The sequence below is a fragment of the Dryobates pubescens genome, chromosome 35 (genome assembly GCF_014839835.1).
Source record: "Dryobates pubescens isolate bDryPub1 chromosome 35, bDryPub1.pri, whole genome shotgun sequence".
NCBI lineage: Eukaryota > Metazoa > Chordata > Aves > Piciformes > Picidae > Dryobates > Dryobates pubescens.
In genome coordinates, this window is record NC_071646.1 from 592789 (window position 1) to 615346 (window position 22558).

The 22558-nt window shown below is 62.3% G+C and overlaps 1 protein-coding gene across 1 annotated transcript; it reads left to right on the forward strand.

Moving 5' to 3' along the window:
- Window positions 1–9412: 9412 nt before the first annotated feature.
- On the forward strand, window positions 9413–18991 carry LEMD2 (LEM domain nuclear envelope protein 2). The gene is made up of 10 exons (XM_054176430.1): window positions 9413–10113; window positions 10201–10974; window positions 12074–12114; window positions 13002–13077; window positions 14177–14253; window positions 14845–14924; window positions 16291–16436; window positions 17422–17523; window positions 17611–17713; window positions 18210–18991. Exons 1-10 carry the CDS (start codon window positions 9432–9434, stop codon window positions 18358–18360), a joined length of 2232 nt encoding a protein of 743 aa, XP_054032405.1. The 5' UTR covers window positions 9413–9431; the 3' UTR covers window positions 18361–18991.
- The last annotated feature ends 3567 nt before the right edge of the window (window positions 18992–22558 follow it).

Sequence of the window (22558 nt, forward strand, 5' to 3'; positions counted from 1 at the left end):
CCCCTGGGGGGGCTCAACAACCCTCTGGCCAGGGCACTTCAGGACGTGGTTTGGTGGTTCTGGTGGTGAAGGGTTGGACCTGCTGCTCTTGGAGGCTTGTCCAGTTCTGTGATTCCCTCAGTTCTCTGTCCCCAGGCCCCAGCCCAGCACTGGGATGTCCCAGGCAGGATGTCCTGTGGCACCTCACGACCCCTGGGTCGCCAGCAGCCAAGGCCTGGGGCTGCAGCATGCCAGGAGGCAGAGCAGTGGGATGTGAAGGAAGAGCTCCATCTGCCAGGGATGAGCCAGCCCCAGCCTCTCCCTGCTCCTCAGGCTGCATTTCTCTGCCATTCCTAAAAATATTCCAGAGCCTCCCAGTGACAACCCAAGGGCTTGGATTTGCAAACCAAGCTGGGAGCAGATGAGCTGCAGCCCAGCCTCTGTTCTCACCTCCTCTCCTTTCTCTCCTCACTTGTTCCAGCCTGGGGGGAGGATGGCAGAGGAGTGACCAAAAATGAAGAAAAACACAGCAAGGGAACACTTCTCTCTCCCTCCTTCCCTCCCTCCTGGCTTGAGAGGCTTCACCAGCACAGGAGTTTGTATTAGAAGGGATTTTCAACTTGCTTTGCTTTGGTGTTTCTGACCCTGCTGGCAGACAGGGGATGGGACACAGGCTGCAGCCATCCAGACCACCTCCAGGAAGGAGTTTTCCCCCTTCTGTTGTGCTTCCCTGGGGAGACAGAGGCAGCAGGGAGAATTTCCAGGTGTCCCCAGGTGTTCACTTCAGGTGACCTCAAACCTGGCTGCTGGGAGGCTTTGGTGAGTGCAGCACTCATTTGTCAGCCCTCACACAGGAGGGGATGAGGCTGGGGAGACACTGGCACAGGCTGCCCAGGCTGAGGCCCCATCCCTGGAGACATTCAGGACCAGGCTGGATGTGGCCCTGGGCAGCCTGCTGCAGCTGGAGGGGTCCCTGCTGAGTGCAGGGGGCTGGGCAAGATGCCCTTGGAGGCTTCCTCCCAACCACAGAATAGTTTGGGTTGGGAAATGCCTTGGAGACCATGGAGTCCAGGCACTGCCTGTGGGAGGCTCTTGCAGGTGTGCTGCAGGCCTGCAGGAGCTCAGTGAGATGCTGAGGATGCAGCTGCAGATGAGGCTGCTGCAGAGGTGCTGCTGTGCCTGGGCTCTCCTGGGGAGGTTGGTGCTGAAGACCTGCAGGGCACTGCACCTGCAGTGAAGCTGAGGTTGCTGCCCCTGGACAGTGAGTGCTGGGAGGCTCCAAACCTTCCCCTCCCTGCCCGGGGCCAGCCTGCTGCTCCCCAGCAGCTCCCTGGGCAGGCAGAACCTCTGCTCCCTGGGCTGGCTGCAGGAGCAGAGGGGCAGGAGCAAGGCAAACTCCCCACCCCGCTGGAAGAGGACTCTTGCTGCCAGGCCCGGGGGGGGGAAGCGTTTTGGGCAGCCAGCAGGAGGCTAAATCCCTGCTGTGGATCCTCACCCAGCCCTGCTCTGCAGCCAGGAGCTGGGAGAAGGACCCCAGGCAAGGGAGGGGAGGCAGCAGGGGGCAAGGCTGTGCCCTTGCAATGTTTATGCAGCTCAGGAACACGTGTTGGGAGCCTGTGAGTCTTCAAATATTTATCCAGCAGCAGTGCTGGGGAAGCTGCACTCAGATTTGCCGCTGGTGCTTCGTTCCTCAGCAGCCTGCACAGCCCCTGCTGGAGCCCAGCCACAGCCATGCAGAGCCAGCAGCTGGAGGGAGCCTGGGCTCGGAGAGGAGAAAGCTTTCTGCTCCTGCTCCCGAAGCAGGGAACCTAAAGTGACCTCCTCGCCCCCCTGGACTCCTCTGTGTGCCTGCAGCTGCTGCTCTGAGGCTCTTGGCCCATCTGAGCCCCAACAACGCTGCCCTCAGGGGAGAGGGGTGAGAGGGATCCTCCTGGGAGCAGGGGGGAGGGCAGCTGGGGCTGGGGGGCACTTCCCTTCCAGGCCTGGTGGCTGCTGTGAGGCACAGAACCACAGAAGTGGTTTGGTTGCTCTCTCTAGAGCAAGGAGGTCTCCCTCAGCCTCCTCTTCTCCCTCCCCAGCTCCCTCAGCTGCCCCTCCCCAGCCCTGCTCTCCAGACCCTTCCCCAGCTCTGTTGCCCTTCTCTGGACCTGCTCCAGCCTCTCAGTGTCCTTCTGGGAGTGAGGGCCCCAAAACTGAGCCCAGCTCTCAGCAGTGCCAAGGGCAAGGGGGACAACCTCTGAGGTGACCACCAGCACCCAGCTCCCCCAGGCATGACTCATGCTCAGCTCCCTGCTGATTGCAGATTGTCCTTTCCAACGCAGAGAGCCTCACCACAGATGGATGGGAAACCTGCCAGCCAGCCACATCTTTGGAGGTAAGAGGGGATGAGGCATGGGAAAGTTCAGTGCTGGGAAAAGTGACCTTCCTTGGTAATTAATTTGTCACTTCCAAGGCCATCTGCTGCTCCATCAGCTGCAGCCTGCACTGCCAGCCAGCAGCCCTGCAGAGCCACTTCAGGTGGGAGCAGGGGCAGGAGGCTTTGCAGAGGGGAGGGGAGGAAGCAGTCTGCTGGTTGATGTCCTTTCCATCAGCACCCAGACAGGTGGGCACTGAACCCCAGCAGGGCTCAGGCTGGGAGGGAGCTCAGAGCTCAACTCCAACCTCCCCACCACGGGCAGGGACAGCTCTCAGCTGGGCTCAGCTGCTCATCCAGCCTGGCCTGGAACACTCCCAGGCAGGGACAGCTCTCAGCCTCCCTGGGCAGCCTGGGTGCTGCCAGGGGATTTACTACCTTGACTCTGAGGAGGAGGAGAGGAGAAGGGCCACAGCCACCTTCCTCCCCCTGCCAGCAGCCCTCCCCTGGGCAGGCAGAGGGGAGGGATGTGACTGGCAAGGGCTCTGCAGAGGGAATGTTTCTGACCCCCCCTAGCCTCTGGTTCCATCCCAGCTGATATTTGTGGGCAACCCAATGCAGGGCTCAGGTTTGCCCTAACAATGTCTCCTCAATCACACCCAGAGCAAGAGGTTTCTGAAGCTAATTAGGCTCAGGCTCCAATCAGGCAGAGCAGCTAAGCTGTGGGACCAGGCTTCACGACATTGGTCTGCAGAGGATGTTTGAGTGTTTAAAGAGCAGAGCTGCTCTTTGCATGAGCCCTGCTCTGAGGGGGAGCTGCTGCTCAGCCACCCCAGGAGGTGACTGCCTCAAGGCCTTTAGTCCAGGCTCTCCTGGAGCCAGGCTGGCAAAAGCCCTTCCCAGCTCTCCTGGACCCTGGGAGGCTTTGTTCCCTCAGCTCCAAGGAAGGCTTCCAGGGGTGAGGAGTGTGGACCCCAAAGGTAGCAGAGCAGCTGCCTCAGGCTCTTCTCCCCTCCAGCAGCTCTCTGCCTCCCTTGCTGGCAGTGTCCTGCCTGGGGGCTGTGTGGGTCCTGAGCTGCAGGGCTCAGGCTCCAGGAGCACAGGGAGCTGAAGGGCTGAGCCTGGAGTCTCTGGAGATCCTGCTCAAGAACAAATCTGTTTACAGGAAGAGGTTTGAGAGGAGAATTGTCAGGCAAGACACTTCTATTCTCAGCTCAGGAGCAACTGGGAGAGTAAATAAACCTCTGGTGAGCTGGGGGAGAAATGAGATTGCAGCTGAGCAGGAGCCAGAGGGAATTCTTGTCACACAGCCCTCCCCCTGCACCCTGCTCTCCTCTCCTGTGCTGCTCAGCCTCTCACAAGGGTTTCAGACAGGGTGGTGGTGGCCACTCTGCTCTTGCTGTGCCTCTGCTGTCTGAGCAGGCTGCAGACCCTGGCTCCTTGGTCACCCAGAGTGACCTCCAGGAAAGCCCCAGGGACTGCAGGGGCTGGAGCCCTGCAGCAGCCAGGAGAGGTTTTTGTTCCTCCCTCATCCCCTGAGCTCTGCCAGTGCCCACCATGGCCAGGCCCTGCTGTGCAAACTGGATACCAGGAGCTGAGGACTCAGAGCTGCTGGAGCCAGTCCAGAGGAGGCCACAGAGATGCTCCCAGGGCTGGAGCAGCTCTGAGCACAGGCTGAGGGAGCTGGGGCTGTGCAGCCTGCAGAGGAGAAGGCTCCAGGGGCACCTCAGAGCTGCTGCCAGGACCTGGAGGGATCCTGCAGGAAGGCTGCAGAGAGACTTCTCCTGAGGGGGTCTGAGCCAGGCCCAGGGGGAAGGGTTTGGAGCTGAGGCAGAGCAGGGGCAGAGTGGAGCTGAGGAAGAATTTCCTCAGCAGGAGGCTGCTGAGCCTCTGGCACAGGCTGCCCAGGGAGGCTGTGGCTGCCTCCTGCCTGGGGGTGCTCAGGGCCAGGCTGGATGAGGCCCTGAGCAGCTGAGCCCAGCTGAGAGCTGTCCCTGGTGGGGAGGTTGGAGCAGCTGAGCTCTGAGCTCCCTTCCAACCTGAGGCACTGTGGGATTCTGTCTGCCCCTCACACACAAAGTGCCTTTGGGAGAGGGCAGAGACAACTTTTGAGGCATGAGACTAGAAGGGGAGAGTTTGGATTCCTTCAGACAGGGCCAGGAGAGCTCTGTGGCTCTCAGCTGCAGCTGCTGGGGCTCATTTCTCTTCCCTGCCTGCAGCCTCCCCTGCCCAGGCTGATGGCTCTTTTTGTTGTGACAAATAATTAAGCACCCTCCAGATGGTTGTCACCTCTGGGATGTGCCGACAGGAGAACGTTTCTGCTTTTGATGTGAAACCAATCCTGCTGAAAGGTGGTAGGCAGGCAGGCTCCCAGCCTGCAGCTGCAGTGAGCTCCCCCTGCACCCCCCAGCCATGGCCACTGCAGACAGCTCTCACCTCCAGCCCCTCCCCACCCACAGGCAGCCTTCACCCTCCCCGAGGATGATGTTTGGGACCCCCCCAGGTCGCTTGTTGATGCACCACAACCCTGGCAGCTGCACCTCTGCTGCTGACTGAGGGTCCTCCAGAAGTGCAGAGCTGCAATCAGCCTTCCAGGAGCTGCCCCTCCTGAGCACTCCCCCTAACAGCACAGGGTCCTGCTGGAGCAGGCCCAAAGGAGGCCACAGAGACCAGGCTGCAGCAGCTCTGCTGTGAGGAGAGAGAGCTGGGGCTGCTCAGCCTGGGAGGAGAAGGCTCCAGGGAGACCTCAGAGCAGCCTTGCAGTACCTGAAGGGGCTCCAGGAGAGCTGGGGAGGGACTCCTCTGGCTTCCCCCACAGTGAGCTGCTCCTGTCTGAGCTGGGATGTGGCTCACCCCAAGGCAGCTGGACAGAGACCAAGGTGTCCTGGAGAGCCTGCCAGCAGAGCTGTGCCAGGACACCCCAGACAGCACTGTCAGGAGGCTGAGCTCTGCCTTGGGAGTTCTGCCTCTCCCTCCTCTCACCAGCTCCTCATCACAAGGATATTTATAGCCCTCAGAAGGGCTTCTGTGTCCTCTCTGCTCCCTTACTCAGTCCTCAGACACCACACTTGCTCTCCTGTCCACTCTGCTGGGCAGCTGTTGTCTTTCTCTGGGGGCTGGCTGTGCCCTCCAGCTGGCACTGGCACTCAGCACTGCAACACTTCCCAGCAGCTCTCCTTGCCTCTGCTTCCCACTTCCCCACTCCTCCTTCCCCCCAGAGTCTTCAGGGTGCAGTTTCCCAGTTGCTAACACAAGGGACACCTGGAAGGCAGCTCAGGCCTGAACACCTCCCTGCTTGCACAACCCCAGCCAGAAGGAGCTGCTCCTCAGGGTGCTGAGGGCTGAGCACTGCAGCCCGGGGCTGTGCTCCTGGCGATGGGGATGGCACCAGGGGCAGCTCCTGCGGCCTGGGGTGGGGGAGTGGGGCTCACAAGTTCTTATCTCTGGATCTTTGCCTTATCAGGGAAGAAATATCTCAAAGCCAGAGGGTCCCCAGTAGCTCTCGGGGGCTGCTCTTCTGCTTTGACTGAGCTGCCTTCACTTTGCCTTCCAGCTGGGGAGCTGAGGAGGAGGGAAGCAGCTACAAAGCCTCGGCAAGAGCCGGCGACACATTCCAGGACACTTCTCCTGTCCTCTCTTCTCTTTGTAGCTGACTGATCCCTGCAGAAGAGAGAGCCACAGCTGAGAGGGCTCCACTGATGCAAAGGGAATCTGTAAAAGAGATTAACAACAAGAATCTGAGGTGAGATAATAAACTGTGCAGTGTAATTAACTGCAGGATTGTGCCTGCTCCCCTGCAGCCTCTCAGCCAGATGGCAAGCAGCGAGCGTGGGGAGGCAGGGAGGGAGGCTGCAGGGCTCCAGAGCACTGCTGCCCTCCTGGGCTGGGCAGGGCAGGCTGTGGAGCCTCTGTGATTAATCCTCACAGGCTGATGAGGCTGAAGCCTCCCTTTTGGCAACGAGGGAAAGGGAGGCAAAGGTTTCCTGGCTCTCCTGGCTGAGCTGGTGACACCGGTGTTGGATGAGGGTGGGGTGGGGGAGCTGGGGGTGGGGGGCAGGGAGCGAGCAGCAGCTCTGCTCTGCACTTCCTCTGCTGTGCTCCTCACCCCCTCTGGCCTGCCCAGCTCACCCCTGCACAAGCCCTCGGTGAGGAGCTCCTGTGGAGCGAGGCAGAGCCCCAGGCCCTGCTCCTGCCTCTGCAGCCAGCCCAGAGGGGAGGTTTGTAATCCCACTTGAACATATTGCTGCTCTCCAGCTCACATCCCTGGGCTTATTTTAGAGCTGCCTCTCTCCACTGGCAGCAGGAAATCCAACATATGTAAAGTGAGGAGGGATGAGCTCAGTGCTCTGTGTGTGAATGCATCCAACTTCAATCCAATTTTATCCTCCCCAGCCTAACACAAATTCTGTGCTGGCTGTGGCTCTGCTCAGGAGCTGTTTGTGCTGGAAGGACACTCCCCAGGTCTCTCCCTGCTGCCAGCAGCCCTCAGGAGGGAAGAAATCTCCCAGTGCTTAATGCAACCCCCAGCAGCGGGTGGACCCCAGCTCTGCCCCGGGTCCCAAGGCTCGGTCCCGGCTCGGCGTGGCCTGGGGCTGGGGGGATGGCTGCTGAGGCAGGTGGGGCTATGAAATCACCAGAAATGAGTCTGAGCAGGGGGAGGAGAGGAAATAACACATTCCAAGGGGCTGACAGTGAAGGCAGCAGCTGGGCTGCAGCAGCTGGGCTGCAGGAGCTCAGCCAGTGCCAAGCAGGCTGCAGCGCTGTCTGTCCGTGGGCGATCCGGGGTGGAAGGAGCTGCGCCGCGCTCACACCAGAGCCACAGCTCTGCCTGGGGGGGCCTTGCCTGGGCACTTCTGGAGGACCCAAACCTTCACCCCAGGTTCCATGTTGCCCTGCCACAGCAAACCAGCAACTTCCCCTCGAGGGCAAACTGCTCCTAAGCGAGGGCAGGGCTGTGCCCCCAGCAGGTTCCCCCTGCACAGCTCTTGCCCCCGAGAGGCTTCCCAGGCTGACAGCTCTCCTCTGCCACCTAGGAAGGAAAGCTCCCAGTGACAGCAAGGAAGTAAGTGAAGATGAGCCTCTTGGACTTGCTTCCTGGACTGTTTCCCACCATGGTGATGGGGCTGATGCTGCAGAGATTTCCATAAGGAGATCCAGCAGGGTGACTTTGCAGGGCTGCCTCCCTCTGCCTCCAGCACCTGGCCCAGGCAAGCTGCAGCAGCCCTACCCCAGCCCTCGCTTCTGCCAATGGCTCCTGCCAGGGACCCCAGCCAGAGAGGGGCTCAGAGAGGCACTGCTGCTTGTGACCCTGGGACAGCAGCCACAGGAAGCCTCTGCCCTGTCCTGCAGCCACAGCTCTGATGTTCAAAGGTGCACCAAAGCACAGGGTGCCTTCTGCTTTGGAAAGTTAATTTCTTCCACTCTCAGGAGCCTGAAGAGTGGGAAAGAAGCTGGAAGGAGAAGATGAATGGACCCCAACCATCCTTCCAGGCATGACTCTCCCTGTCAGGGCTCCATGTCTTGTTAAGAAGCAAAATGGTCTCCAGGGATGAGGCTTCCACCACCTCCCTGGGTGACCTGTGCCAGTCTCTCACCACCCTCATAGGGAACAGCTTCTTCCTAACATTCAATCTCCCCACTTCTAGTTTTGCTCCATCCCCCCCCAGTCCTATCACTCCCTGACACCCTAAACAGTCCCTCCCCAGCTTTCTTGTAGCCCCCTTCAGATACTGGAAGGCCACAAGAAGGTCTCCTTGGAGCCTTCTCTTCTCCAGACTGAACAAGCCCCAAGTCTCTCAGCCTGTCCTCACAGAAGGCTTTATGGAGGCTTAGTTCAGCATCAGGGAGTGAGTGGGGAGGGTGCAGGCTGAGCTCTCCCACAGCCCCTTCCAGCCTCAGCACGCTGGAGGTGCCACTCCTGCAGGACCACAGTTTGCAGCACTGCTCCCTGCACCCTGGATCACTGCAGCAGCGATGCTCTGGCAGCCTCCATGCATCCCTCGCTGCCTTCCCTTGAATCTCTCACTGCCTCCCCCTGCGCCCCTCGCTGCCTTCCCTTGAATCTCTCACTGCCTTCCCCTGTGTCCCTCGCTGCCTTCCCTTGAATCTCTCACTGCCTTCCCCCGTGCCCCTCGCTGCCTTCCCCCGTGTCCCTCGCTGCCTTCCCTTGAATCTCTCACTGCCTTCCCCCGTGCCCCTCGCTGCCTTCCCCCGTGCCCCTCGCTGCCTTCCCCCGTGCCCCTCGCTGCCTTCCCCCGTGTCCCTCGCTGCTTTCTCATCAGCTTTAATTAAATGCTGCTATTACACCACAGCACTTCAGACACTTTCATTACTTTCTCCATAGGCAGAGGCAGGGAGAAGCAGCTCCTGTACATCACTGCCTCGCCAAGGTAAGTGTTCAGGTCGAGGCCTGGGTTTGGTTTCTCAGGCTGCAGTGTGTGAGGAAGCTTCTTGCCCTGGCAGCACCCCCAGGCCCCAGAGCCTGCTCCTGCCCGCGGCGGGGGCGCAGCCCCAGCCCCCTCGATGCTGCAGGTTAGAGGGCTGGAGCTTGGCAGCCACCAGGGCAATGAGGGAACCGTGTGTGGAGGCTGGCAGGTGGCTGGGCAGGACTCTGCCTTCTCCTCCTAAGTGTCCCCAGCAGTGTCAGAGCATCAGCGTGGCCTGGCCAGAGGGAGGGGAGCGGTGCTCAACTGCCCTGCTTGCTCCTGGGCAGGGCTCCCCAGCATGATGGGGTGCTGACACTGGGCAGCCCCAGATGTTGAGGCTGCCTTTTGCTCCCTCCTTTTCTCCCCTCTTTCCCCTCTGCTGGGAAACGCAGCAGCTCCCACACGCCATCCCCCTGGCAGAGCGCCCCTGACCTCCCCAACATGGCGGCACCACGCGGGAGCCGTAGCCGCCAAGCGGGTCCGTCCCTCGACCTTCTCAATATGGCGCCCATGCCCCGCCTCCCTTACCACCGGGCGGCAGAGGCCTCATAAGCGCCGCTTTCCCTTCCCAAGATGGCCTCCCGAAAGGGTGCGGCGGGCCCCTCCCAAGATGGCGGCCGCGCTTCCCTACTCTGCGAGCACTTCCGGTGGGGCCTGGTGTCAGTGCCGCGGCCATGGCGGAGCTGACAGACGCGGAGCTCCGGAAGGAGCTGTTGGAGCTCGGTTACCAGCCGGGGCCCATCACCGCCACCACCCGCAAGGTCTACGTCAAGAAGCTGGGCTGCCTGCGGGCCGAGGTAGCGGCGGCGAAGCGCAGAGGCCGCGGCGCGCCGCCGAGCCCGGGCCGCAGCCCTGCCAGGCCGCAGCAGGCCTCGCCCTCCCGGCAGCGCTCCGGCTTCAGCCTCGGCCACGTCGGAGCCACCCGCGACAGTGAGGAGGAGGAGGAGGATGAGGAGGAAGAGGAGGAAGGGGGGCAGCTGCCCGCGTCCCGCTGGGGGACGTCTGGAGAGGGTGACGGGCTGTCCTGGGGGGGCTCCCGAGGGTCCCCCCCGGGCCGGAGCGCAGGACTCGGCTCCAGGGCTGAGGGGGGCCTGTCCCGAGACAGTTTTGGGGGGCTGAGTGGCTCGGCGCAGTGGGGGACGTCGGTAGAGAGAGGTGGAGGTGTCAGGGATGGTCTGGGGTCCTCCGTGAGCGGGCTCGGGGGGCTGAGCTCCCCTTCCCAGTGGGATACATCCGTCCAGAGAAGCGGGGGGCTCGGGCTGGACCCCACGTCCCAGTGGGACGCGCCTGCACAGAGAAGCAGGGGGCTCGGCGCTGGGCTGGGGGCGTCCCTGGATGGGTTTCGGGGGGCAGGCAGCACGCCCCAGTGGCATCTGCCCGCAGAGCGCAGCTCGGAGCTCGGCGCCGAGCTGGAGCCGGCCTCGCAGGGGGCTCGGGGCTCAGCGCCCTGGGGCACGGCAGCAGAGAGCAGCGGGGGGCTCAGCTCCGGCTTCAGGCCGGCCCTGGACAGGTTTTGGGGCTCGAACAACGCACCCCAGTGGAGCCAGTCTGGCGGCGTGGCTGCGGCAGGGACATCCCTGGATGGGGCTGGGGGGCTGAGCTCCAGCTCCGCCTGGGGCTCCTCTGCAGGCAGGAGCGGGGGGCTCGGCGCCAAGCCCCTCGGCAGTGAGGAGAGCGGCGGCCCGAAGGCCAGGAGCCATTGGGGCACGTCCGGAGGTGGAAGCGGGGGGCAGAGCTCCCGAGCGCAGTGGGAGGCGGCCGGCGAGAGGAAGGGGCTCTCCAACAGCTGGTGGAGGAGGGAGGGGGAGGTGAGCCCCGGCTCCCCCTGGGGCTCCTCGGCGGCACCCGCGGGGTTGAGTCACCGCTTCGGCAGAGGGAAGGAGGAGTTGGCTGCCGGCGTCCGGAAGGAGGCAGGCAGGAGCCCGGCCCCCGGCGGCTGGGGAGCGGGGCTGATCCGGCGGCTGCCCTGGAGGGCCGGGAGGGAGCCGGGGCAGGCCTCGGGCGGCTGGTGGGACGGGGCTGGGCAGGGGGTGACCGCCCGCCCCCACTTGCTGCGGACAGCGCCCAGGCAGCCGGCAGGAGGCAAGGCCAAGGGCTTTGAGTACTTCCTCTCCCAGTTCCTCTTCCTCGCCACCGTTGTGCTGCTGCTGATCTTCCTGGGCATCCTCGTGGTGAAGATGCTTGGCTCCGGCTGGCTGGAGAGGAGAGAGGAGAGCTGTAGGTGCCCAGGCTCGGGCTGAGCCCTTGCTCCTCCCCTTGCTTCCCTGCTCTGCTCCCATTGCCAGCCCATTTGGCACCCTGGCTGCTGCTGTCCTCTCCACCCCCCTTGCCCCTGGCAGGCCTTGTTAGTCCTGGCACCAAGTCAGTGCTTATTGCTCTGTGCAGTGAGTTTGGCCTGGGGCTCTCCACGGCCCTGGGCTTATGGAGAGAGAGATTCCTGCCGGGCCCAGGGCTGTCCCTGCTCTCACATCCTGTCTCTGCAGCTGCCCCTTGTGTGTCTTCAGCCTTGGCCCCTCTGCAGCTCAGCCCCCCCAGGCCTTTGTCCTGGCCACCTGGGAGGTGCAGTGCTTGGTGCTGTGGCAGAGCTCCCATGGGGCATGGACAGAGCCTGCCCTGCTCCCTGCCTGCCAGAGGGAGAAGGGGCCTGGGAGCTGGGCACACTCTGCCTGGGGCTCTGCCTGGGCTGGGAAGCTGCTCCCTGCCCTCTCCACGGCAGAGGGAGGCTGATTGGCTTTCTGGGGCAGCCATCACTTGATGCTATTTTGAGGCAGCACAGCTGCCAGTGCTGTGCACTCTCAGGAAGTTAGGCTGCTGGAGGTGCTGCACAGCAGCTGCTGTGTGTGCAGGGGCTGGGCTGGGAGGGAGCTCTGAAAGCAGAGCCCCTAATCTGCAGAGCTCACAGCTCCAACCCCCACACATCCTCTGCCTTTGCCTTGAGGAGGCTTGGTTCAAATCCCTCCTCTCAGCCTGCTGGCTCCAGTGACCATGGTGTGCAGGGAGTGCCAGGATTGGGCTGTAAGGGAGCAGTGCAAAGCAGCAGCTGGCAGAGGAGCAGGGAACAGCTCACTGAAAGCAGCTATTAAACCCTCCAGCCCCCACTCCTGACTTCCCAGCTGAGCAGGGCTCATCCTTTGTACCCATTCCACTTGGGTGGCTTGCAGGGGTGCTTGGGATGCAGCCTCTGCAGAGCAGGGCCCTGCAGAGGGAGAGTCAGAGGAGCAGAGGCAGGCTTGAGGGGAGCTTCCCTTGCAGAGAATGACCAGGAGCAAAGCTCTTGTTGCAGCCAGCTGACTCAGGCTCCCCTTCTCTCTTGCAGTTAACCTCTTGCCTGTGGACTGTGATGAGAAGACAGATAAGGTGAGCATCCCTCTCCTGGGGCTTTGGGGCACTCACACTGCTCTGGTGCCTTCCACCAAGCTGCTGCTGCGCTGTGGGATGAGCTCTGCAGCAAAGAGCAGAGCAGGTTTGCTGAGCTGGGGTGAGCAGGGCAGGTGAGAGCAGAGTGTGCAGGGGGTGAGCATTGGCACTTCCCATGTTGGCACTCAGTTTCCTCACCACTGCCCCAGAAGTGCTGTGGCTGCAGCAGAGCTGTGCCCTGCTTCAACAGGGCCAGGCTGGAGCCAGCCACTTCCCTCAGCTCCAGCAGGAATCATCCTGTGTCAGGAGGGAGAAGATTCCACCCTGCAGTCAGAGCTCTGCTCAGTCCCCTCTGGTGCTGCCTTCCAGTGCCTGAGGGGAAGGCTGCAGAGAGACTTTTGCTGAGGGGGTCTGAGGCAGGCCCAGGGGGAAGGGTTTGGAGCTGAGGAAGAAGTTCCTCAGCAGGAGGCTGCTGAGCCTCTGGCACAGGCTGCCCAGGGAGGCTGTGGCTGCCTCCTGCCTGGGGGTGCTCAGGGCCAGGCTGGATGAGGCCCTGAGCAGCTGAGCCCAGCTGAGAGCTGTCCCTGGTGGGGAGGCTGGGGGAGATGAGCTCTGAGCTCCCTTCCAGCCTGAGCCCCTCTGGAGGCAAAGGATCTCTCTGGCTGGTCAGAGGGGGTGGTGCAGGCTGGGCTGTGGGAGTCAGTGCCTCCTGCCTGGGCCATCCCAGCTTGGCTCTGACTCAGAGCCTGGAGACCTTTGCTGCCTGTGTGTTCAGCTGCAGCAGGCTCCTGCATGGCTGAGCCAGGCCCTGGGTGCTTTTGGCTCCTCTGAGCACTGGCCTGTCCCTGCCAGGCTGCTCAGCTTTGTTCCCTCTTTGTGCCTTGCAGTTCTGCCAGAGCAAGCAGAAGGACACAGTCATGAGCATGCTGCATGAGCTCTACAACTACCTGTCCATACAGGCTGGTAAGTTCCACTTGTTCACCAGGCACTCAGGAGCTGGCTGCCTCTCCCTCTCTGGGCATTTCTGACCTGCATTTGGGAGGAGAGGCTTGGGGAACAGTCAGTTCCCTCTGAAGAGCTCTGAGCAAGTCAGGCACCAGACCAAAGCTGTTTGTGTTGCTGTGGAGCAGTGCTCAGCTCAGGCACTCAATCACTCTGCTCCTCTGGAGTGCTCCTTGCTGGCACTTGAGCTGCTGGGAACCTGGGGGCAGAAGCATTCAGCTTCATGGCTCTTCTCTCCCAGCATCTTGAAACTGTCTGCCAGGCACTCAGAGGCAGTGAGCAGAGCTGCTGTGTTCTTAGCAGATGAAGCTGAAGTGAGTCAAGGAGTCAGCAGTGGTGCTGCAGGGAGGCAGCTGAGTGCCTCTCCCCTCTCAGGCCAGGGCAAGGCTCCCCCAGCTGAGGAGCTACCCTGGCTGGGTGCTTCAGTCTGTGCTGTGGATGAGCAGGCCTGGCCCACCCCACCCCCAGCCTGCTGTGCTGGAAGGGTGCTGGAAGCTCAGGGGGTGAGCAGGAGCTTGTCCAGCAGGATGCAGAGCACTGCTCCTCAGCAGCAGAGCTGCAGCTCCATTGCCTGCATCTCAGGCCTCTGGGCTGCAGCTTTCAGCTGCTTCAGCCCCACAGAGCTGCTGAATCCTCTCAGCTCAGACCTGGGCACCTGCAGAGGGCAGATGTGGCACTTGGGGACATGGCTTAGTGCTCTGGAAGCTTGGACTGGATGAGCCTGGGGAGGGCTTTTCCAGCCTTAGTGATTCTCTGAGTGCTTATCCAGGGCTGGGTGGCAGCAGCTCCTCTGCAGGGCAGCAGGGCAGGGCTGGCTGTGTGCCCTGCAGGGGGACAGCCACTTCCCTCTCATCCTGTGTCTAGAAGGTCCCACACTGAGGTGTGGCTGCCCTTAGCCACCCTCTGTGCTGTGGCTGCACCCTTCATGAGCACTTCTGATCTCCCCTGCCTGCAGCCTCAGTCTCCCCTTGGCTGCCCAGGGCTGGGGACTCCTGAGCTGTCTGAGGCCCCTCTTGGAAACCTCTCTCTCTGCTGCACTGTTGTGGTGCTTTTTCCCCAGGTAATTTTGAGTGTGGCAACCCTGAGAAGCTGAGAAGCAAATGCATTTGGGTTCATGAAGCCAAGGAGCACCTGATGGTGAGTAGGCTGTGAGCAGCTGTGGGCTAGCAGAGTGCTGGGGCTCTTGGAGGCCATCAAAGAGACACTGAAGGTGAGGGATGGCTGCTGGGGAGGAGGAAGCTTCACTCCCTTTTGATTCCTCCCCATGGCTTTAGCTTCCCCTCTGGCCAGTCCTGCTCTCAGCAGCTCCTTGGAGAATAATCTCCTACCTCTCTGCCAGTCTGCCTCATGGCTCCCCACAGCCATCAGTCTCCTGCAGCCAGAAGCTGCCCTGGATTGAGGGCTGGGAGCAGGGAGGGTTTTCCTCTGCCCCAGAGTGTCAGGAGGCAGCCTGCCCTGGTCCAGGATCCCATTGCTGTGGTGCTGAGCTGTCAGCAAGGTGCTGTTGTGGTTAGTGGTTAGCCCTCACAGGCAGGGGAGCTTCATGCATCACCTGCTGCAGGCAGAGCCCAGGCCTCCAGAGCACTCTCTGCTCCCTCCACTCTGCAGCACTGTGAGAGGAATCAGCTGAGGGCAGAGCTGAGGGTGAGCTCTGCCTCTGCTGTCAGGAGCTGCTGCTGTTTGGTGTTTGGGTGCCCAGAGGACTGACCCTCTGCATTCTTTGAGCAGAACATCACTGGGAGCTCCCCACAGAGGTTTGAGGATGCCCTGCTCTGGATCCTGAACAGCAACAAGGACCTGGGAATAAGGTGAGTGGAGGCCCAGTGCCCAGCTCCCATCTCCTGCTGCTGCCTGCTCTGTGGTTGCCATCCCCTGTGTGTGCCCTGGAGGCTCTGGCAGCCCTGAGGCTGCAGGAGATGCTCTGGGCCTGGCTTTCTCAGTGCCTGCTGGGCAGGCTGCCTGCAGCAGCCCCTGGCAGCTGAGCTCCTTGCTTGGGAGGCTCCTTCCTAGCCCCTGTGCTGGGGCACATCCTGCCCAGGGCTCTGTCCCACACAGGGGGCAGCAGCCTGCTCTCAGGGCTTGCTTCAGCAGTGGTGGTCCTGGAGTGCTGCCCATGGCCCTGTGGCTGGTAGAATGTGAGGGGCTGGAAGGGCCTTGGACACCCCCAGGGAGGGCATCCACAGCCTCCCTGGGCAGCCTCTCCAGGCTCTCCCCACCCTCACTCCCATTTTACCTTCGTGCCCAAGGGAGCTGCTGCCAGGCTGTGTCTGCAGGCTGCTTGGAGCTGCTGATGCTGTGAGGCAGAGATGGAAATGAGCTCTGCACTGAGAGCTGCTGCTGCAGCTTCTAAACCTCTTCATGCAGTCTGGGCTGTGAATAAGAGCAGGGGAGGTAGGCAACAGCTGGAGAGACACAGAGGGAGTGGAATTCAGTGACCAAATGCAGGCTGTCAGCAGTTTGTGAGCTGAGCCCTGGGAAGGGCAGCAGAGCTCCTTGGCTGGCAGCTGATTCACTGCAGGCACAGAGTGAGGCAGCAGCTTCAGGCAAGGAAATCCCCTCCAGCCCAATCCACCTGACCCTGGGGGCCCTTCCTTGGGTCCCTTGGTCCCTGCTGGCAGTGAGGGGCAGCAGCAGGGCAGCTGTCTGGGGAGGGGTGGCCCAGCAGGGGTGCAGCAGAGGTCCTGCAGCAGGGTGCCCTGGGGGCTGCCCGGGGAGGGGCTGCCTGCTCCCCCTGCAGGGCCAGCTGGGGGCCTGGCTCTTTGCTGGTGCTCCTCTGTGCTGAGAGCAGCTCAGCCTCCACAGGCAGGCAGAGGCTGCCTCTCTGCCCTGCCTGCAGCTGCTGCTGAGCGACTCAGGGAGCATTTCCCTTGCTCTCTGCTGGGAGCTCAGAATCTTCTGCACACTGAGAGCTGCTGTCACAGAGGCTGCAGGGGGAGGCTTCAGTTTGCCAGTGGGAGCTGCAGCCCTGCTGCCTGCTCTGAAGCCAGATCCCTGCCTGGCTCAGCAGCCAGTGCTGGAATGCTCTGGGGGAGCTGTGGGGCTGCTCTGTGCTGCTCTCTGCTCCACACCAGGAGCTGCTGCAGCTGCAGGCTGTTTGTTCTCCCTGCCTTGATGAAGCACTGCAGCTGCACTGTCTGCTCTCCTCACTGAGGACTCTCTGCCTCTCCCCCTCAGGTTGAAAGGCAGAGACCTTGTGGAAGAGGTGAGCAGGGTGGAGGAAGTGTTCTGCCTGGAGTCAGCTCACCCTCAGATGGGGCTGGGCTGCCGCTTCCGCCGCGCCGTGGTCACTGCCATCACCAACCTCTTCCTCTTCTTCTGGGGTAAGGCCCAGGGCCACAGGCTGCATCCTGCACCCTCCCAGCTCATCTTGTCCCCCCCCTGCAGGCAGCAGCTAGAGCAGGGCCACATCCACTCTGATTCTGAACCCCTCCAGGGACAGAGCCTCAGCCACGTCCCTGGGCAGCCTGCTCCGGTGTCTCCCCAGCCTCGCAGGGCAGAACTTCCTCCTGATGCCCAACCTGACCCTGCCCTCCAGTTCAAACCACTGCCCCCTGCCCTCCCCCCACAGGCCCCTCTCAACAGTCCCTCCCCAGCCTTCCTGTAGGTGCCCTGCAGGTACTGAAATGCAGCTCTGAGGTCTCTTGCAGCCAGCTGCAGTCTTGTGGCTCTTTAATAGTGAGCTGTAGCACTGCAGGGGGAGAGGCCTCAGGGCAGTCCTGCCCTGCCCCAGCTGAGGCAGGGCTCTTGCTGAGCCAGGTGGGAGCCAGAGGTGAGTGCTGGCCAGAAGAGTTCCTAAAGCAGCCAGGCAGGGTGGGGGGAGGGGGAGGGGTGCCCAAGGCAGCTGCTGCTGGAGTGGGGCTTTTGGCAGTGCTGAGCCTTCAGCACAGATCTGCTGCGCTGTGCAGCCCCAGGCTTTGTTTGCTCACCCAGCAGCTGTCTGCAGAGCACTGAGGCTTGACAGACTCCTGAGTGATGATGCTGGGGGAGGCCTCCAGCAGAGACAGAGCTCTGGGACTTGGGGAATGGAAACCCTCTGGGTCTGCTGAGGTTTGTGGTGGGGGCACAAAGCCTCCATGGTGAGGCCCTGCAGCCAGCCCTGCCCACAGCCTCCTGCGCCGCACCGCAGCCGGTGCCAGCCCCGGGGCCCCGCAGGGCACAGCTGAGCAGGAGGAGCTGTCTGGGGGCATTGCCAGGCAGCCCTGGGGGGCAGAAGCTGCCTGTGGGGGGGGCAGTGTCAGGAGGAGGACTGCTGGCAGCCAGCAGGAGCAGGTCTGGCAGCCACTGAACCACGTTCTGCTTCCCCAGGCCTGGTCACCCTCTGGGGCATCCTGCTGCTGCTGCGCTACCGCTGGCGCAAGAGGGAGGAGGAGGAGCAGGCCATGTACGAGATGGTGAAGAGCATCATAGGTAGAGCCCAGCAGCCTGTGCTGCCAGCAGCCCCCTGGCCCCCTGCAGCTGGCAGCTCTCTCACCCTCCTGTCCCTCTGCCCTGCAGCTGTTGTCCAGGACCACTACAAGGAGTGGGAGCGGAACCTGGAGCGCTACCCTTACGTCGGCATCTTCCACGTCCGGGACAGCCTCATCCCCCCCCAGAGCAGGTCAGTGGGGCTGGGGCAGGGCCCTGTGGGTGGGGCTGGCAGCCTCAGCCCAGCTCAGTGTGCACTCAGGGGCAGCAGGCTGTGAGCAGGCAGCTGGTGAGCAGCTGGGCTGCAGGACTCTCTCTGGCCTGGCGCTGTCTCAAGCATTTTGGCATCACTCAGGCTGCAGCTGCAGCAGCTGCGGTCCCAGGGCTGTGGCAGCCCCAGGGCTGTGCTGTCTGGCAGGACTGGGTTTGGTTGGCATGGAGCAGCTGAGCTTCCCTCCCCTCCTGTCTGCAGGAGGTTCTCCTCCTGCCCTGCTGCGCCCTGCACGCAGCCCAGCGCCTGCCAGGCGCCGCTCGGGGCGTGGGGAGGCTCTGCCGCCCCGCTGGTGGCCGTGGCTGGGTGGGAGGTGGCAGCCTGGGCTCGCTGGGGGGTGGTTGCTCCGCGGCTGCAGCCTGCCTCTGGCTGCTGTGCTGCTGCAGGCTGCAGCTCTCTGCTCCTGGCTGTGCCGCAGGAAGAAGATGAAGCGAGTCTGGGAGCGAGCTGTGGACTTCCTGGCTTCCAACGAGTCCAGGATCCAGACTGAGTCGCACAGGGTGGGAGGGGAGGACATGCTGGTGTGGAGATGGACTCAGCCTTCCTACCTCTCGGATTCGGAGCACTGAAGAGGAGCAGGAGTGGAGCAGCCGCTGCTGAGGCCCTCTGGGAGGGGGCAGCTCCCTCTGGCGGTGGGGAGGAGCAGGGCACGGTCCCCACCCCCTGGGGCCGGGGCTTGCGCTTAGCTGTTTGCTCTCCTTCCTGGAAACCTTCACGGACACAACAAAAGCTATCAGGGCAATACTGAATGTTGGCTTGGGGGCAGGGTGGCCCTGGGCTGGTGGGAAGCTGCAGCCAGCCTGCCAGCAGGTGCCTGGCTCCCACCGGCCAGCCCAGAGCAGCCTTGGGGAAAGGGAAGGAAAACAAAAGCCAAGCACAGCCAAGCTGAGCTCAGCTGCTGCTGAGGGCCTGAGGCTCTCTGCCAGAGCTTGGGAGCTCCACATTTGACCTCAATTCTGCAAAGGCCAACTGGTGGCAGTGGCCATCAGGGGAGAGCATTTCCCATGGAAAGAGGAGGGAGCAGCTCAGCTGCATTGGGGCAGGGTTTGGTTTCTCTCAGTGCAGAGAGGCTTGCAAGCACTTGGTGCCTCCTGGCAGCAGCATGTGTGTGCCAGCTTCACCCTTGGAGCACGGAGCAGAGGGGGAGGGGAAGTCAGGTGAAGGTGGTCCCAGAGGGAGGGCAGCCTGAGGTGCCTTGGTGGGCTGGGCTAGGGGGAGGGGAGGGCTGGAGGAGTGGGGGAGACTCTGTTACACGTTTTGCAGTCTGTGTGCTTCTTGGTTTCTGGTGGGGAAGAGGGGAGGGAGGGAGGGAGGGGGAACCTGGGTGGAGGTAAAGGGTCTGGGGAGCTTCTCAAAGAGCTTTCTTGGGGCTACAGCCAAAGGGCTGCTGAGGAGCAGCTGTGGAGGGGCTGCTGGGGCTGAATGTACTTTGTCCTGGGCAGCTGCACCACGCAGGCAGTGCCAGGGCAGTGCTCCTGCAGCCTCACAGCAGGTGCCAGGAGCAGCCAGCAGCCTCTGCTGGTGCTGCAGGCCTGGTGCTGGCTGCCTGCACTCCCTGAAGTGTCTTTGTTCTGTCCAGCAGTTGAGTGTTTGTTGCACAGGGAACAGCACCACAGTGTGTGGCAGCTCAGGCCAGGCAGGGATGCTGCTCCCTGCTCTTCTGCTGGTGCCAGCCAGCATCCAGCTCACCACAGAGCCAGCAAGGACCAAAACCACTTCTGGTAGGACCTGCAGAGAGGTCAGCAGTGGTCTGAGCCTCTCTGAGCAGTGGAGGTTCTGGTGTCCATCTCTGGTGCTGGCTGCAGGGAGAGCTTCCTCTGCAGGCTCTGGGCTGGCTCAGGATGGCTGCCAGAGCTCTGCTCCCTGCCCTGCAGGCTCTTGAGGCCACCCCCAGGGTGGGCTCCTTGTGCCAGGCCCAGGCTGAGCTCTGCACATCTCCATCCTGCTGCTGGCTTTGGTGGAGTCTCCTCCTGTGCTGCAGAGCCTGCAGAGGCTCCTTGGATACCTCCTGCTGCTGGTGCCAGTGGAGACCTCTCCTGGAGCAAGGCCTGGGGCCATCTCTGCCCTCAGCTGGGAAATGCCCTGCAGGGAGGTGACTCTTGCCCCACACTTCCATTGTGGATCCAAGGGAGCAGAGGAGGCTCAGCAGCTCTCTCCAAAGCAACCTCCAGCCTCTGCCACTGTGCAGCAGGGCACAGGCAGCCTGGGCACTGCCCCAGGGTCTCTGCTGCCACACAAAGCGTTGCCAGCCCTGGAGCCTGCAGTCCTGAGCCCTCCTGGAGCAGCTGTGGGGTTTGGGTTGGCTGTGAGCCATCCAAGGCCAGGAGTGGAGATCCAGGCCCTGCAGGCCTCCTTTTTGTATTGAACTTGGGTTTGTAGCATAACCTTCTCTGGCTTGGTGCTGTTTCTATGTTCACTTTAGCTCTGTAAACCAACCTAGGAAATAAATTTGTTACCAAGAATCTTTCCCCTCCTTGGTTCCTTCTGGAGGGAGTCACAGGTCCTGTGCTGGCCCCAGTGCTGCTGCTGGGCAGACCAAGTGCATCCTGCTCTGGAGGAGCTCCTGGTTCCTAAGGAGAGGGCGGGAGAGGGCCTGGGGATTGCATGGCAGCCTGCTGGGACAGCCTGGCTCCTTGGGCAGCAGCCTCCAGGCTCTGGCTGCAGAGGAAGCCTGCCCTGGGAAGAGCTGGCCTGAAGCAGGGGGGTGGTGGAGGGCAGGGAGCTTGGCTGCTGCCTCCTGAGCAGAGGGAGAGGGCTGGGGAAGGAAACACTTCCTGGGCAGGGGGCTGAGGAGTCCTGTGGCACACAGGACCCCCAGAAAGGTTTGGGTGGGGAGGGACCTTAAGGCTCTTCCAGTTCCAGGGCTGGGCTGTCAGCAGGAGCTGCTCCCTGGAGTTCAGTTCACAGATCCCAGAGGGGGTTGGGTGGGAAGGGATCTCCAGAGCTCCTCCAGCCCAAGCCCCTGCAGTGAGCAAGGACATCTCCAGCTGGCTGAGTCTCACCTGAGTGGCAGTGACTCAGATGTGGCACCACGAGTTTCAGCCTCCCAGCCTGCTCCTGCAGCTCCAGGAGTCCCTGAACCACCGCTGGGGCTGCTGTGGATGTGGCTGACTCACTGGGGGCTGCTTGGAGAGGGAGCTGGGTGGCAAAGGGGAAGGTTTCCAGCAGCAGAGGCTCCGTGGGAGCTGGGGGGAGCTGGCTGCCTCCTCTGGTGCTGAGCTGTGGGAACAAAGGGGAGAGCAAGGCTGAGCCTCTCCTCAGCCCCCAGCCCTGCTCAGATGCTTTCACCCAGCCTGGGTTGCTAAGCTACAGCTGAAGTCTCTCAGGCTGGGAGATGTCCTCACTGTGGAGTGGTTACCTGTGCCAGAGGATGTTTGCTTCCACCCAGGCTGCCATGGTGCTTCCTGCCACCCCCCCATGTCCCTTTACCTTTCCTCTGCCCCTCCAGGTTAGCTGCTGCTGGCTGCCAGCTCTGCTCTGCTCATGGGGCTCAGAGCCCTCCACCAGTCCTGGAAGCACCAAAGGGAGCTGGGAAGCAGCAGCAGGGCTGAGTCCTGCCCTAAAGCACCTCCACAGCACAGCCCCTGCCTGCAGCCAGCCCTGCCCAGGGCCTGCCCTGGGGCTTCAGCCTGACTTCAGCCTCCAGGTAGGTGCTGCAGGAGGGGTTGGGCAGGCCCTGTCCTCACCTCCCTGCTCAGAGAGCTGCCAGCAGACTCCAGCACGGGGAGCAGACCTCTGCCCAGTCCCTGGAGTAGCAAATCACTGCTGTAAGCAGATCTCTGCAGGGTGATGGAAAGCCCCTGGGTGTCTCTGAGCTGACTGAGCCAAACAAGGAGACCTCAGTGGTTGTGGGAACCTTGCCTGGCTCTGAGCTCCTCTTACCCTCCTTCCCCTGCTCCTGGCAGGGCAGAGGCTCCCTGGGGATGTGCTCCCACGGCAGGAGGACACCAGAGCCTCTGCTGAGCTCCTCTCTGACAGAGGAGATGGCCTGCCCTGTGTCACTCCATGTGCCCTCCTGCAGGGCCACATTCCCCCCTCTCACCCTGGCTCCAGAACAGCTTTAGGCATCCAAAACAGTAACAGCAGAGGAAAACATCCTGGGGTGGTGAGGAGCTGGGAGCAGGGCTGGGCTCACAGGGTGCAGCTGAGCCACTTCCATGCAGAAGAGCTCAGAAAGGTGTCCCAGGGTGATCCCTGTGCTCCCCTGGGGCCACATCTCCTGCTCTGCTCCCAGCCAGGGTCCAGAGCCTCCCCAGGCAGGTTCTGCTGGCCAAGGCAACCCTTGGGCATGGTTTTATTCCACCTCTGTCACAGACACAGCTTTAGTCCCTGAAAAGGCTACCTGGGAGCCAGGCAGCCCTGGCTCAGCTGAGCTCTTCCTGAGCCTGGTTAGAACCAGCACAGCCAGCAGGCAGCAGCCCAGCCTCGAGGTTTGCTTCTCAGCCTCCTGCTGCAAAGCCCTCCCAGCACCTTCCCCAGGGCAGCCTGAGGGCCCCAGCCATGGGCACTGCTTTGCTAATGTCCTCAGGTAGTCACTGGAGACTGCTTGTGGTCCCCTGGCACAGGGGGATGTGAGCTGGCACCAACTGCTGCCTGTCCTGGGGGATTCCCAGATCTCATGAGTCCTGTTTCCTGGGCTGCATGGGGCTGGCACAGGCTGGCACAGCACAGCCAGAGCACAGCACATCCAGAGCACAGCAGCACATGCTGGGGAGGGTGGCCAGCACTTGGTGAGAGGAGTCCAGAGGGACTTGCTGGGGCACACAC